At 52.6% G+C, this 16,378-nt stretch overlaps 1 protein-coding gene across 1 annotated transcript; it reads left to right on the top strand.

Moving 5' to 3' along the window:
* Positions 1-347: 347 nt before the first annotated feature.
* Positions 348-14,462, top strand: FOSL2 (FOS like 2, AP-1 transcription factor subunit). The gene is made up of 4 exons (XM_074579676.1): positions 348-1,100; positions 7,092-7,346; positions 11,006-11,113; positions 12,588-14,462. Exons 1-4 carry the CDS (start codon positions 1,002-1,004, stop codon positions 13,095-13,097), a joined length of 972 nt encoding a protein of 323 aa, XP_074435777.1. The 5' UTR covers positions 348-1,001; the 3' UTR covers positions 13,098-14,462.
* Positions 14,463-16,378: the final 1,916 nt, after the last annotated feature.

The following is a 16,378-nucleotide window of genomic DNA, read 5'->3' as shown; positions in this document are numbered from 1 at the left end:
TCTCGCACCGCGTCATCCGCGGCAAGGAAACCCGCGCTGGCGTCGTGCGACGCAAATGACCATTTTTGGCAACGTGCGACAACGGACGGCACCAAGTGGGGCGGGGGGGGGCGGGGACTGACGGGAACACGCCGCCGCGCCGCCCCCGCCGCTCCGCCTCTCCCCCCCCCCCCCCCCCCCGTCCGGACCCGCGCGTTGCGCGGGTCCGGACGGGGGGGGGGGGGGGGGGGAGAGGCGGAGCGGCGGGGGCGGTCGCTGTACCCCGTTCCCGCTCCCGCCCCCCCCGCGGCGGCGGCAGGTGGGAGGCTCCGTCTCCGGCAAGGTGGGGCCGGTGCGGCCGCGGGTTTGACGTGTGCGAGTGCACATGGTGCGGGCGGGCGGATAATAAGCGAGTGGCCGCCGGGGCGATGCCATTGCTCTGAGTCACCGCCGAGCTGCCGGTCGCCACCCCCCCACCCCCCACCCCCCCCCTCAACCCGACTCCCCCTCACCTTTTCCCGGGGAGCGAGACCCGGGTTGAGTCACGTCGCTCGTCCCTTTCACCACCCCGGGAAAAGGGGCGGCCGGTGGAGGTGGTGGAGCGGAGGCGGGGGGGGAGGGGGGGGCGGAGGAGAACCGCTCCGCCTGCAGCCCCCGGGGACGCGGCCGCTCCGCCGTCGGGGCGAGTCTCGCCGGGCAGCGCGGAGAGAGGACAGCTGCCGGCTCCGCTCCGCTCCCGCCGACGAGACCTCCCGTCCCGTCCGCGCTTCGCCGCCGCCTGAGTCTCTTTTATTATTATTATTTTATTTTTCTTTTTTCCTCTCATTTTATTTCCCCCCTTTTTTACCTTTTTTCCTCCCTTCTCCAAAGCCGTTTTTTGTTTTTTTAACTCCCCCTTCCTTCCCTCGGCGAGCCTCGGGAGGCGAAAGGCAAGAGTCGAAGGGGGCGGGGAGACGGCGAGGGAGCGGCGGGTGTCGGTGCGGGAAGGCGGGGACGCGGCTCCCCCGGCCCGACCTCGGACCATGTACCAGGACTACCCCGGGAACTTCGACACCTCCTCCAGAGGCAGCAGCGGCTCCCCGGGACATCCCGAGACCTACTCCAGCGGCGCAGCCCAGCAGGTAGGACCGGACGCTGGCCCCGTCTTCCCCCCCCCCCCCCCATACCTCGCCGTCCCTTCCTGGGGGCTGCTGCCAGCGCTCCCGGCACCGGGAGTTCACCGCCACGCCCGGGGAGCGGCTCTTCCTCGGCGGAGAGGCGCCGTCCGCGGGGGCGCAGGCGGTACCGGGGCGCGGGGTTGCCCGCAGACGCCGTCCCGTGGCTCCCGCCGCTGCTTTCTTTCCTTCCTTCCTTCCTTCCCTCCCCACCCGCCCCGCAGCGAGTGAGTGCCGCGACCCTTCCTCGGCGGGTGCCCGCCCGGGGTGTCGTGGGAGAGGTGCGGTGAGGAAGCGCCCGGCGAGCCGCCTGCCTCCGCCGCACCGGCCACAGGTAGAGCCGGGCCCCGCCGAGCGGGCGTCGGTGGGGAGACCCCGGCTGGTACCCGGGGACCCGGCGCCGCGGCGGGACGGGGCGGGCTCGGAAATCCCGGGGCTCCTGCGGGCAGCTCCTCTCCGGGGCCGGTAATGCAAATACGCGGGCGCATCCGACTCTTCCTCCTTCCTGCTTTTGTTCTCCTCGGGAGCTTCTCCGTCCCGCCGCTCGCCGCCCCTGCCCGGCCGCTCGGGCACCGGCCAGGGCTCCCTCGCCGCAGGTCGGGCGGGCGTCTTCCCTGGGACTTTGGGAGGTGCCGCTGGAGCTACTTCCAAGGCGTTATTGCTGCCGCCGTAAAACACGCAGGGGACGGGCTTGAACCGAGCTGTAGCTTTTTCCAGCGCCTAAAGAGGTCTCCCCGCTTCTCACCCCCCCACCCCCCCCAAACTTGGGCTCCGTGGCGGTGTCACTATTCTCGCCTCTCCCACCGGCGAGACCCGAAGGCCGGCGGCGTGCCGCTCTGCTCTGCCCGCCCGCTCCTTCGCTTTACCGGCAGATGTTACCGGTGACGGCTTTTTTTTCCCTCTCCCCGAGCGGGAGTTTGCCGGGGAGCCGCCGGGCGAGCGCCCCCCGCGTCGGCCGGCCCCGCTCCCCCCGCACGCTGCCGCTGCCGGGCGGCACTCGAAGAATGGGAGATATTTCCTGTGGAAGCGGCGTGAATTCACCGACCTAAAAGTCTAGTCGGGCGGTTTGAGGTTGAGTTATGTTTTTTGGGGGTTTGTTGTTTTTTTTTTTTTTTTAATTTTGTTTTTCCTTTTCATTTTCCTAAGAAAACATCTCGGAATGGCTTATATGCCCACATCGACTAAATCCACCACTTCTGGGGAAAGCATTACACAATCGGGGCAGTTATACAAACCTGGGTTATTTCATAACTTGTTTACATCAGCTGGCCCAGCCTCACTCTCTTTTTTTTGCTTTTTCAGAGTTGGTCTCTCCCCCTTCTCCCCCCCAACCCCCCTCCCGCCCCCTTTCTCACAATATTATTATTTCTTGTGCGGCTTGTATGAGCGGACTGGCAGCGTGAGCGCGTTGCTGTCTTCCCATCGAGAAGTCATAGGATCATTTTAAAAAAAGAAAAAAAAAAAAAAAGGTCCAGTCTTAAACTTTGCCAACCGTACCAGCCCGTGACATTCCTCACATTAAAGAAGTTTTACCAGAAATGACTCGCCGCCGCTCCCCGCCTGCTCCAAACGCATCTCGCTGGTGCCCTCTGCGGGCTGAGGACCGTGGTTTCCAGGGTTTGTAGCTCGGCTCCAGTTTATTCCCTTGTTTTACAGTAAATGCCAGGGCAAGGTTGGGGAGCGGGAAAAGGGGGCCGAGAAGCTGGAAACGCCCGGCAAGCTGCAAAACCCTTGTCTTCCCCTTTTCTCCTCTGATTCAGCAGCTGCCCTGGATTCAAGCGCTTGCTGTAGGAGGTCATGAAACTCCGGCGCCACTTAATATTTCGTCTGTCGAGGTCTGACCCGTAACTGGGTTTTCCCCTTTTTATTTTCTGGGGCTGCAGGTCTTCCCCGGGCAGCTGGCGTGCGAGGCGTTTGATACAGGGGCCAGAGCCCAGTTTCTAGGGTTACTATCTGAAACGGGGCTTTGAGCAGGACGCCGGCTTAGGGAGAATATAAATGTTTTCTTTAAGAATCTGGGAGATTTCTCAAGGCCTCGCGCTTTGTCTTTCCCTTGATCCTTACAGATGTTGTAGATTAGGATCAAATGTAAGCGTTGCCTTTACCCTAGCTGTCGGGCTGTTCTGCTGATTCTGGTCTACGGAGATCTGCAGAGTTTTATCACTACAGAAAATATGCATTGTAGAAATTTTTTCTTCAGTGTGTTTTTTTTTCCCAAAGCAAGAAAAGATGCATCAGTCACATGTTTAAGTGGAAAATGGGTCTCTGAGCCAAAACTTTGATGCTTTTTAATTATTTTTCCCATACAACGCAGCAGTGGAACATTTTTCTTTTAAGTTGCGTGTCATGCTATTTTCCTAATCACTGACTTGCCATGTGGTAAACATAGACTTTAATGGGAAGAGTTTGTGTACTCTTTCAGACTAGTCGACTTTCCCTTCAGATATCCCAGCACTGTCTCCAGTGTTCCTTCGAGGAGACGCCCAACGTGGGAGAGACATCGAGGGCCTTGTATTTATTATAGGATATACCCTATATGCCCTATATTTGATAACTGAGTAGCTGTAAAGATCCTCTGGGTGTTTTTTTTTTATGGTTTTGTCGTTGGGTTTGTTTTTTTCCATGGCCATTGTACCGTTTTCTGGTGCCGCTCAGCGCTTGCAGTTACAGTTGTAAGTGAAGGTCAGGAGGGGAGCAGGGACACAATGGGGTGCGGTATAGAAACTCCCCGTTAAGATGGAGAAGGGAACAACAGAGCCAAAGCCTGCGATGTTCCCACGCTGCCTGTGCATTGAAGTTGTAACCTGCTAATGTAGCTTGTCCCAGCCCGTGGAGGCTTCTCTCCAGCTCTATATTCTTAAGGCAGAGCAGAGACTGACCTCAGTTCTTGGCAGTCTTAGTAACAGAACTCTCTGGTTGCCATTTAGTTGTTGGGGTACTTTTTTTTTTTTTTTCTAATGATACCTTCACCTGCGTGTTGCTTGTGTCAGGAGGAGAGCGGTGGCTTTGTGGCTGAGTGCGTGCTGCATGTGCAGCCTTACAATCTGGCCATCACCACATCTTTTCTGTATAGCACTGTGAATTCCTCGTAGATAAGGAGAACTGAGAACTGGCAGAGAGTTGCCTCCAGGAGCCTCTCCTGGGTCAGAAGAGGAGAGCCGCGGGTGTCATGGATGAGGAAATGGCAGGAGGGGGTCTGGAAAGAGGAGAAACAGGGAGGTGGGTGAAGGCAGGTGGTGCTGCCAGGGGGACCGAAGCTCTCTGGAGAGGGAGCAAAGTTTGGGCAAGGTCTGGAGCTCCAAAGTGAGAAGGCCAGTGCCAAAAGGGACCGTGCAGGGGAGGTGGCAGGGAATTTGGGGCCTGCCACTGAAACCAGCAGCATCCCAGGGGTCAGAGCTGATCGCCACCAGGCACAGTGTGGGGGGCCAGCAGCGTTTTGGCACAGCAAAGCTGATCCAGTGTCAGTGTCCTAGCAGGGAAAGCGAGGTATGTAGGGAAAGCCTCACCAGTCAGGAAGCAATGCCTGTAAAACCCAGCGGTAGCCTGAGCACCCTGTTCCTGGAGACTCAGCCTGTCGCAACAGTGTGTCCCTTAATTAGTTATCTGGGAAAAATACTGCCTTTGGAAAATACAGAATACAGGTTTGGGGAATTTTTATAGGCCGCTTCAAGGGGTTAGAAAGGAAGCTGGTGACAGAGATGGAGCACGACACAGAAAGGGACTGCAGTCCCACTGGTCTCTTCCCTGGGTCTGCAAGCAAGCATGGTGGAGCTGCCGAGGGATGTGGCTGAACTGAGCAGCTCCCCTTTGCTGTCCAGGAGAGCTCCACTAGTGTTCGAGAAGGGTCCTAGCTTGAATACAAGAGTGACTGCAAGTGCAGTAGTCACTTTATCAATAACTCAGAGCGAGATCTTTGTGTCAGACACTTGTATCTTATGTGACTGATTTGGTGATGGGTCTGACTCTCCTGACCTCTGATGGGGGAATTTTTAGCAGGACACTGGGTGTCGCAGGCTGCAGTGGCACCACTGCAAAGGTCATTTTCTCTGGAATGCAAACGGTGTCTTTGCATAGCAAAGCACCGAAAGATCTCAGTATGTTTGGCAGCCACAGCTTTCTAGTGTTGCTGCAAAGAAAAGTGTCTTCTCTGCTTTTTGGCTACTGGAGGGATGGTGACACAGGTAGGTAAAGGTCATGGCAGAAGCCACTTCTGGAGCTGGAAGCAGAACTTGCATCCCCTGACCACCTGTGGTTTAACTAGTCTTGACCTTCCTCCCTTCTGCGAGGTTGAGATCCCTTTGTTACAGTGTTATGGTTGTGGAGGCACCAAGGCATCCATCCTTTCCTGTGCCATGTGGCCACAGCCTACAGTGGGCAGAGCAGAAGGGATTTGCGCCTGTAAATTCCTCCGTAGTGTTGGCAGTTTGCAGGTCTGGGAGAGTTCACAAAGATGGCATGCACTGAAATGTGGGCTATGCTGAGGCCATGCTGGACTCGAGTGCCAGGTGAATCTCTGAGGTTCTGGTGGGGCTTTTGCCAAGATCTTGGTGCCAGTGTCATCCTGTCTGTGTAATTCCCCCACCCACTTAACTTGATTCACTCCTTCCTTCTCTTGTCCTTTCTTGCTAGATTTTGAGCTGTCCAAAGCTGTAAGTCGGCATTTGTTGGTATTCAGACTGGATCTTCTGGTCTCCAGGCGTTGGCAGCTGGACTTCTCATGGCTAATACTGGCCCGAAATGCTGTAGCTATCAGAATGTGAAATACTATTTGCAGTAGCCTTGGTTTAACAAAGCACTTAAGGTGCTTGACTAGGCACACCCTGAAAAGGAAATCTGTGTTGAAGTGCTGTCCCTTATCTGGGACGCTTACCTGAGCTGAGGTCAGGCTGATGCAAGGGCTCTCTCTTCTCTGGGAAGCTAGTTTGTTGACCCGAGAATGCACATTTTTCACGGGATCTTTTCAAGGCTTACAGATTGGTGGTGGTGACGGCTGCTGGTCCTACGAGCCCCGACCCTTGCACAGCCATTACTGGAGCAAGGCACGTCTGTCTGTAAAACCGAGTCTAACCATTGAAAGCCTCCTGAAGGAGCTCCGCATAGACAAAAGCATTCTTTCTCCCCTGCTTCCCCCTCGGGGGACAAGCGATTGTTTTCCTTGCAGTTTAGTGCCAGCATATTATCCAGATGGATTTACCTCTGTCTGAAACAAGGTGTACATGTATTTTGGAGGAGATCATTACCTGCCTTGGTTTTACTGCTGCCTTGTTTTGTCTAGACAGTGCAGAGAGCTGCAGGGAACTTGTCCGATCTGAATCCTAAGACCTATTTTATAGGCGGCTATTAAAATACATATCCTTGCACGTAACCATCCCAGGGCCGGGTTTCTCGCCCTGCGTGTGCGGCGAGCGCAGAACCACTGAACGAGAAGCAAGCTGCTATTCTTGCTGGACCAAACCCTACGTGGACCAAGCCCAAATTTCAGGGGAACCTTTTGGTAGAAGAAGGCTCCGCTCTGCTTGGTAGCGGCATTACAGAACTGAAGTTTCTCTTCCTTTTCTCTGGACTGGCAGAGAAGTGTTTTTCTAGAAACTCCTTAATTCCCCTTTCGCTCCACACCGGAAGGAGCAGTGGCGGTGGGGATGCGGCTCGGGAGGGGAGGTTGGCGTAGGGGATGCTGGGGAGGTGTGGGGGGGTGAGGAAGGGGGCTGGCAGAGGGCAGGCCTGCTTGGGAGGGGAAGCTCCTGAGCCCAGTACCTTCCTCGGGGGGGCTGCGGCGGGTGGGGGCAGCCCGGGATGCTGCAGAGGCTCCAGCAGCCAGTGCCTTTGCTTCAGGTGCTGCTTTGATCCTCGCTGGTGCCTCTCCTGAGGGCCTAGCTGGTTTCTGACTAACCACTTATGTTCTGCTTTCATTGACGGTTTCTTCTCTCTCTCCCTGTTCTCCCCTGCCTTTCCTCCTAGAAATTTCGAGTAGATATGCCAGGATCAGGCAGTGCTTTTATCCCTACAATCAACGCCATCACAACCAGCCAAGACCTGCAGTGGATGGTTCAGCCCACCGTCATCACCTCCATGTCAAGCCCTTACTCTCGTTCGCACCCCTACAGCCACCCGCTGCCCCCGCTGTCTTCAGTGGCCGGACACACGGCCCTTCAGCGACCTGGTGTGATCAAAACCATCGGGACCACAGTGGGCCGGAGACGAAGAGACGAGCAGGTAACCACAGCGGGGAGAGATTCCCCCCCTGCCCTCCCTTGGGAACTCCCCGCCCCATGGGGGAGCGCTGAGGTCCGTCCCCTGGGATGTACAGGCACTGGGGTTTCTCAGGGTGACATAGGGTGTAAGCCGGAGGGTGATTTTATTGCTGCTTCCTCATCATACGGTGAGACTTACCCAATCTCCATCAAACGCTTCGCACCACTGGGCCACATTGCGGCTTGGTTTCAAAAGCAGGTGAAACTCTGAAGTCAAGCCCTGGGTTTCACTTTGAGTGTCTCTGCCACTCTAGACAGAAGGAAACCTCTGAGCAAGCCAAGGAGCTTTTACGTAGGTCCTTTACAAATCTTTCACCCAAATTACATCAGCTGGTGTTTTATATCTGCTCTGCGGCAGCTAGCGCTTCTCCAGTCTCACTTTTGGGTGATACCACCAGTACCAGCCAGCGTCGTGCAGGGAGGAACAGCTTCCCTAGAGCACCTCGACTCTAGTAGGAAGAGCCTTCTGGGTGTCTGGGGTCTAAATCCACCTTCCCACTACAAACATGATCTCTACAGCGGTGAGATGGGGATCCCATAAGCAGAGACTTTTCTACTCCCAACCCAGTGGCATTTTCATGGCTGGGATGGGGTAGCTTGTACCACTACTGCCCTGTGCTCAGCCTCCTGATGGGACTATTGAGCCGGGACCTTGGATCCTGTGCTGGGGCAGGGCGGTGGACTAGCTGCAGGCATCTCATCTTCTGGATATCCTTTCAGCCCCGTCAGTCTCTTCTTAGTAAGAAACAGCCTTCTCCAGGGCTGTCTGGTGAATAGCTATCCACAGTGCTAGGCTGATTTCTTTACATTAAAAAAAACCCAAAACCAACAACCAAAAAACCCCCCAAAAATCTGGATAATCTAGATCTCCCCGAATCGCTCCCAAGCAGCAGTTGTGTGGGTCGCTGCAGAGCAGTGTAATGAGACGCACTGCGCACCCTCAGAACGCGAGCACAGGCTGTTGCATGAGGTCTGTTTCTAATAAGACTCACCAGCCCTACTTTTACTTCCACGTCATCTGTTTTGATGCACAGCCTGATTATTTTATGGGGAGTCGCTGTCTGGTTTAGACCTAAGAGGCAGGGAAGGGGTTAAAGCCACTTGTCCGGAGCGAGCTGCACCTTCTGTGCACACCCAAGACCCCTTTTTTGGAAGAAAGGATGGGGCAGCCGTGGTGGTTCGGATAAGTGCCAGCCCTTTCCACCAGCCGGAGCTACCTCCCGGTTCCCTGTGCACAGGGCTGGTGTCCAAAGCCAGGGAAGCTCTCACGAGAACTGGGGGAATAATTAGCAACAACTAATTTGTTTGACAAATGCTGCCTCTGTGTTCACAAATTGGCCGTGAAGAGATCACCATATTCTCCGCTTTATTTGTTGTTTGGAGTTATTTGCTGAAGGATGCCTGCCAAGCAATTCCTGGCCTGTGGCTTGTTTGCAAGCCGTTCATTGTGGGTCATTCAAAGCCAAGTCCTTTTGATTAGACACGTGCTAAGGCAGTACCCGGGCGCTTCACCGTGGCTCTTTGGCTCAGGTTTCCGCTGTTGGTGCTTTGAACACTGCATCGGAGTGCCTTTTTGGAAAACACTGTGTAACGCTTTATGAAAAGAACCTGTTTTGATGAACATTTCTGCCAGCGAATGCACGTATTGGGCTTGGACAAGCTACAGATAACGCGTACAGCAGGGGCACGAAGAGTGCCAAATCCAACTGCTTTCAAACAAATCCAGCAGCCGCTGACAGAATATTCCTTTTTAGACCTGGTATAATGTTAAGCACGTCCAGATTAGGGGCTTCAGCCCCGTCTATGAGATTTTTTGCAAAGCATAGCCTCCGAGACAGATAATTTAAAAATAACTGAAGGCCCCGGGAGGAGAAATTCAGTCCCAACATATTTCGGTGAGGTCTGTGCTTCTGAAGCATGAAAGGGCTCTTGAAAACTGTACGCAGAGGCCCCAAGTCAGCACAGACTCGGTGTGCAAGCTTCACGCTTTGCTGTATTGCGGGTACTCGTGTTGCAAACACATTTTTAACCCGCACACGTGTGGGCTGGGAACTGAGCAGGCAGAGCTGTACTGGAGAGAGTGGTGCCTGCGGGGGCTCCTTACCGGGAGGGGAACATGCTAAAGCCCCGCTGGCTGCTGCCCAGCAGGGTGGAGGTACCCCCTGCCCCGAGATGGAGCGCTGCGATCTGCTGATGGAGAAGTTTCAGGCCGCAAAGCCTGTGTCCTGAAGTCCTAGAAGTGTTTGTACTGCTTGGTGTGCACGAGGGGGCTCATGGTGCATGCAGGTGAAATTGGAGGCATGGATCGGATCCCCCAAAATAAAATAAAATAAAAAAAAAAAAAGCAGAACCAAGCAAGGGGAATGCCCAGAGGCTGAAGTAAACTCCCAAAACGGCAAAGATCAAAATTAAGGAAATAAAGCAAACCAAAACAAACCAGAATGAGGTTAGAGTAAAACTTAATGCAAAAAGGAAAAGATAGTGAAAAGGTGGATATCTCATTTGCAATTTTGACAGCCCCTGAAGATATTAAAACTGAAAGCTTTTATGAAGAGGTTTTTCTTTCCATTCCCTGCTGGCATCAAGTGAGATCTGACATGTGCTTTGCAGGGCGCTCGTTTCACTTTTGTTTGCAGTCACCGAAGCCCCCGCAGCACACACCAGCCCGGCGAGGCTGAAGTGTGGGGCACAGGGTCTGTCCCCAGCGGAGAGGGGATGCACGGACCAGCGAGTGCCATGAATCCCTACAGCTGGCGGTTTGCACCGGCTCCTGCATGCCGTGAGCACAGCCTCGGCAGCCCTGGTCACCCACCGCTGTACCGTCTCCTCGGCCTCAGCAGTGGTGCAAACCTATCTATCTGCTGCTGCTGGGATTTGTAAAACCTCGTCTCAAACGCTCAGAAGCTAGGCCTGATTTGACCAGATCCCGTGGGCTCCTGCTCACTTCCTCTGGTTTCGCAAGAGTGTCGCTCGATGGGTTTCTATGGAATTGCTCCTGATTTACATCAGTGAGGATGTCAGCTGGCCTCAGGAAGCCCTTGATATCGCTGGAGCCTTGCCTGCTGATGCAAGAAGCACAGTGTGTTATCTCGCTGAGTGCTCGAAAATCTGAGGTCAGATTTTTGGGTGGTATAAATCACTGTTGCTTCATGGACTTCATGGGAGCTCTGCTGATTTCCCTGTCCCCCTCTGCCCCCCGCCCCCCCCCACTCCATCCCTGACCTTCAAGCTAACAACTATTTTTGTGTGGGAAGCAGCAGATATTTTCTTTCAAGAAAGAGGCACTTACAACATCGTGCTCTGGTTTTGCTTAATGTACCACCCAAGTTGTGAAACAATCAGAGCATCTTTTATCTGTTTGGCCTTGGTGCAGATTCACTGTCCTCTTACACAATCTTCCCCTTGCTCCCCGCTCCATCTTCACCGGGTCTTAGCAGAAGGGTGAGGAGCAGGCAGAGATACTGCGCGCTTTCATCTTCTGCTGACATCAGTGAAGAGGGGGAGTGCTCAGCATCCTGCTGGATCAGGCCTTTTTCCTTTGCATGGAGGTTAAATCCTCACAAACTTCAAGGAATGCCTTGCTCAGATCTGATTGTGGGTTTTCTTGGCACTTGCCCACAGCTGTCGCCCGAGGAAGAAGAGAAGCGAAGGATCCGGAGAGAGAGGAACAAGCTGGCAGCTGCTAAGTGTCGTAACAGGCGTCGAGAGCTAACAGAGAAACTCCAGGCGGTACGTGCTCTGCATACATTTCTCCTTCCTTGTCGCCCACCCTTTGGACCAGCTCGCAGGGCATTGCTCTCCCTCCACTAGCATGTTTGAGGAAGATGCTACGAAACACATACTGCCTTCCCCTTCCAAGGCTGCCTGGTGGTGTTGATCCTACATCAACAGTGGTGAGGGCTCAGGCCTGGAGCTCAGGAGCTTAACCTTCCCTTGTTGATGCCCAAAGTCCTAGGAGCTCGTCTCCCAACTAGTACCAATCTCGCTACTGTTGTGCTCCCTCTGTAAGTGGAAATAAAGATGCTGTGTGCCTCAAAGGTAGGCTTTTGGGGGCAAAAGCACTGAAAATGGTAGGATCATCCAAAAGTTATGTGTACCTATTAAAGCTGCACCCTTTAGGCTAACCTTTTTCTGGTGAGAGTAACTGACTTCCTGCACAAATAAAGCACCGCAGAGACGTGTGGTCTTGGTGCCACAGGGGAAATAACTAGATAAACTGGAGAAGGTAGGGATGAGTGCAAAAAACATGGCGTGGGTAAGGGACTGGCTGAAGAGAAGACAAGGATGGGTTGTGTTGAAAGAGGCTGGAGGGAAGGCTCCAGCACTTCTGCTCAAGAACCAGCCTGGGGCTGGTTGTATTCTGTGATCTTATTAACAAGCGCAGCAGCATCAGTGAAAGGACACCAGTGAAACGTGCTGCTGACTCCAATCCAGGAGGTATTCTCAGTGTAGGGGAGGCAGGACGTTCTATAGGAAGAATTCAAGGATTATCATGACTAAAGTAATGGAATTGAAAGGAGTGCAAAGTGGGAAGTCATATCCTGAAGGACTGAGGGTGAGTACTTCTGTGAAATGGTGAGCTCCTCGCATAGGAAGGTACTAGTTGCTCACAGATTGACTATAAGCTGTCAGTGTGGTGTGACCAAAGGTAAATGTATTAATCCAAGAATGCATCAAGGGATGATCCAGTGGAGATGAAAGTGTTATTCCTTTGTGCAGGAGTCAGGCAAGTGTCAGACCTCGTCTGGAATATGCACTACAGAAAGAAATGGAAACAGTTTAAAGATTGCTGTACACTACCTCTGTCTAAGAAGTGAAAAGAACGTGACTTACCTGACACAAAAAATTATGGGAGGAGATCTGAGTCCTCTATTCTAAGATGTCTGTAGGCAGACAGCAAGGGAGAAGAGTTGTTTAAGTCACAAGCCAAGACAGAGTGGCAGAAGCTGGCCATGAGAAAATTAAGGTGCACTCGTGAGAAGACCGTTTATAACCCTTAGATCAGTGAAGTTTGTGAATAGCCTACTGGTAGACCATGAAACACAAGATGCTCAGGTGGCAATGACCAGGTGCCTGCTTGTCTCATGAAGAGTCTGGGATGTATCTACCCATGCCAAATGGGAACTGGACTTGATGGCCATGTTGCAGGTGAGGAGCAGTGCCAGAGCCTCTGATACTTACTTAATTCTCTTTTTGTCTCCAGGAAACTGAAGTGCTGGAGGAGGAGAAGTCGGTGCTGCAAAAGGAGATCGCTGAGCTCCAGAAGGAGAAGGAGAAGCTGGAGTTCATGCTGGTGGCTCACAGCCCTGTGTGCAAAATCAGCCCTGAGGAACGTCGGAGCCCACCATCCAGCAGCCTCCAGAGCGTTCGGACTGGAGCAAGCGGAGCGGTGGTGGTGAAGCAGGAGCCTGTGGAGGAAGAGATCCCATCTTCCTCTTTGGTCCTTGACAAAGCCCAGAGGTCTGTCATTAAGCCCATCAACATTGCTGGAGGTTTTTATGGGGAGGAGGCACTCAACACTCCCATCGTGGTGACCTCAACACCAGCCATCACTCCTGGCTCCTCCAACTTGGTGTTCACCTACCCCAACGTGTTGGATCAGGAGTCTCCTCTCTCCCCGTCCGAGTCCTGCTCCAAAGCTCACCGGAGGAGCAGCAGCAGCGGTGACCAGTCCTCGGATTCCTTGAACTCTCCCACCTTGCTGGCGTTGTAATCCCCCTGCAGCCCCTCATTTTGCCAGTGTGTTACATTCCCCCCTAGCACGACGGGGGGAGCCCCCCTCCATGGGATTAGAGACAGGCACGGGATCGTTCAAGCACAAGGGCAGCAAGAACAAGGATGGGAAAGTGCTGCAGCTCCAGGAAGGAGAGTGAGGACCAACGCCAGCTCCCTGGAGGCAGGAAACGACAAGGGTGGGACTGACGCGCCAGGACTGTTTGGAGAGGGTGATGTCCCCTCTGTAGGGACTGCCTATAGAAACCTCTTTGTGGCCGTAGTGGACTTGGAGAGCGCTCCTGGCCAGGACTGAAGGCGAGCTGCAGACAGTTGCTAGTCGTCCCTTTCCTTTGTGAATTGATCTGATCGGTTGTGCTCTGTGCTTAGATCATTCTGGTTAGTTGATCTTACAACTTCTCTCTTTCTCTCTCTCTCTCTGCTTATCATTTCCAATGTTGTCGACCCCATGACATTTCATCCAGTTGCTCTGAACTCTAAAGGCTTGTTAGGATCTTTCCTCTTGGGACAGGCTGTGGGAAACACGTAGGGTAGCCCAGGCAGGAGGGGGATGGCTGGGAGATCTGCAGGAGGGAGAACCAAGAGGAGCCCGAGGGCTCAGTGGCAAGGGCAGAGCTTGTAACTCTGGCCTGGGGCACAGACGCAGCAAACAGAGACAGCAGGAGGCTCATGTGGAAGCCTTTTTTTTTTTTTTTTTTTTTTTAATGTAGATCTATTTATCACCTTGGGCTCCTCAAAAAACAAGTTAGCATCTCAGGGCCAAAGTAGCATCAGGAAAGCTGCTGGGCTGGCACTTACCAGTGTCTTTGGCAGGGTTTTACCCCAGTTTGGTGGATATCAAATCTGCTGCTTGTTGTTTACTTTTCCTGGGCTGCCCGCTGTCTAGGGAGTATTGCATCTTCCGCCCCATCAGGGCTCCTGACTCAGAGGCTGATCTCTTCCTGTTAGTAAATCCTCCCCTCCCCTTGGCCATATTTGCAGAACAAGCTACTGAAAAAGGGGTGGCACCACGTGCCTATAAATCTAGGATGGAGACTGGCAGCAGATAAGAGGGTGAAACTAGCTAGCTGTCCCCTTGCTGACTTCTTCAATGTTGGGAAATGAAGCGGCGTGCATCCACCAGTTGATAGTAGTGTGTGTTGTTGCTCAGAGATTCCCAATTTCCAAGGTTGGGGAGAAGGCAGTGGTCCAACCTCCAGCACAGCAGAGGCCACAAGGTACTCCTGATCAGAGAGGAATGGCATGGTTGAAGTGATGACCTGTTTGAACTAGAACAGAGCTTCTGATAACCTCTGATTATGAATGACAAATTGATCGCGGAAGAAAATCGATTACCGTTATTTGCACCTTGGTCTTTGTCCTTTTTTTTTTTTTTTTTTTTTTTTTTTGTGCATTGTAATTGACCTGGTTTTGTTGGGGTTGATTGGCCTGAAGACAACACACAAATCAGAGGGCTTTTCCCCTAGCCCTGGGTCCTGTTGTCTCCAACCCGTGGGCTTGGCTGCTACTACTAAGTGCTTACAGAGGGCAGAAGCTCTCCAGCGCCGATGTTCACTACTGAAAACAGTAATGATGTGCCTAATCTGTTCCTGCTTGGATCCAAGCTCAATTCCTGTTGATGACAATCCATGACCGTGTGCACACTAGGATTGCCCAGCTGGCCAGCGAAGCCGCTTAGTGGATAGCTATTCAGTCCTGCCTGTTGAAGCTGTGGTGGCAGCTGTTTATTTTGGCGTGACATTTGCTTGTCCTCTTATTTTTTTTTATTTTTTTTTTTTTTTAATCAACTGAAACCAGGGTATTTCTTGGTCAGGCTGGACCTGGAGAAATGCAGTATGTGATTATAGGGCCAGTGCTGTGAGATGCAAAAACTGCTGCAGTCCCCTCCAACTCCACTGGGAATTAATAGGGTTCAGTCCTGTGGAACTAGACCTTTACTCAGCAGGGCTGGCTTCCCTCAAACCCTGTCCACTGCCCATTCCTTGAATCATTTCAAAGGGACACTACTTTGGCTCTAAAGGTAGGCTTTGCTTTTTTATTATTGCTGTTATTTTTAAACCCGGGTGTTTACCAAACCTGCCAGAAATAGGAAAATAAGAGTGATCTTTTTGCTTCGTGAAGCTGATTGTGATTCAGGCTTTTTCTTTATTGCTTAAACACTTCCATCATTATACTGGTGCTAGAGGTTTCAAATTGAGTTTACGCATAAGTAAGATTGCTAGAGGAGTTCTCTTGTCCTTACGTGAACATCAAAACTTCCTTTTTAATAAAGTAGACCTTTAAGCTTCCTGTAGTTAGCACAGAAGATCCTGTTTCGATAGGGTTTTACGTAGATGATATCACTTTAGGTTAAACCGCTGCTGCTTTAACTGTCTCCATTTTGCCAGATGCTTGTTTGGGCCAATCTGGATTGAGAATCTAAAACTGTTCAATAAAATGTCTCTGCATGTCATTGCCACCCATTTTTGGTCAGAATGCAACACTGACAAGTGGTGAATCCTAAAGTGATGCAGCTACTTTTGAGGCCAGCGGACCAGGATTGCTGTCTCCCAGGAGAACAGGAACATTCCTACTGGGGGTTTCAGGAAGTCAGGTGCCTCCTCAAAGCCGGGTAAGCCTAACTCCTAGGGAAACAACAAAAGCCTCCCTTCGCTTTTGCTCGCTGAATCGTTGCCAAAAGGAGCTGCAGCTGGCCCTTGCCCGCTGCCTTGTCATTGACCTTCTCAGAGCCAGGACAGGATGGTCCCCTTTCCTGTCCTGTGATACTGACAGGAGCCATGTGAAACTGCCTGGAAAATTATTTTCTACTGTCTGGAAAAAGCTCCGAACACCTTGTGCCTGCCTGTTTTTTCCCTCAAACCTCTCGGAGGATGTCTGTGTTGGGATCGCTGGTCTCCTGCCTTCTGTATTTTGTGGATCAGCCTTACCTTTGTTTAGTTTCTGGCAGACAGGTGCAGCTTGAGCTCTGCTGCTGTTTTGATCTGGCCCTGGGTTCTTCTTTTCAGGTTTACTGCTGTGCTTTTTGGGAATTGACTGTCTTCCCCATACCCAAAACAGTATTTTCCATGAGTACCTTCCCTGCCAATTCGTAAATGTACAGCATCTCCACGTTCTGCATGCAATGGGGATGCGGGAGCTGTTATGATTGGTGTCTGACCAAGAGTTATTGAAGTCAATAGAAAAAGGCCCAGGGAATTTCAGCTGGTACTGGGTCAACCCGCTAGTGACTAGCCCGATGAAGCCTCTAGTAACACCTTAAAT

Source organism: Larus michahellis, chromosome 3, assembly GCF_964199755.1.
Source record: "Larus michahellis chromosome 3, bLarMic1.1, whole genome shotgun sequence".
Lineage (NCBI taxonomy): Eukaryota > Metazoa > Chordata > Aves > Charadriiformes > Laridae > Larus > Larus michahellis.
Note: the sequence above shows the minus strand (reverse complement) of the source record. Positions and strands in the feature narration are given on the sequence as shown.

Bases quoted from the DNA above. Each gene is read 5' to 3' on its own strand.
- FOSL2 (XM_074579676.1), top strand. From the start codon at position 1,002: ATGTACCAGGACTACCCCGGGAACTTCGACACCTCCTCCAGAGGCAGC. The intron at 1,101-7,091 runs GTAGGACCGGAC...CTTTCCTCCTAG, and splicing joins CCAGCGGCGCAGCCCAGCAG to AAATTTCGAGTAGATATGCC. The intron at 7,347-11,005 runs GTAACCACAGCG...ACTTGCCCACAG, and splicing joins GGAGACGAAGAGACGAGCAG to CTGTCGCCCGAGGAAGAAGA.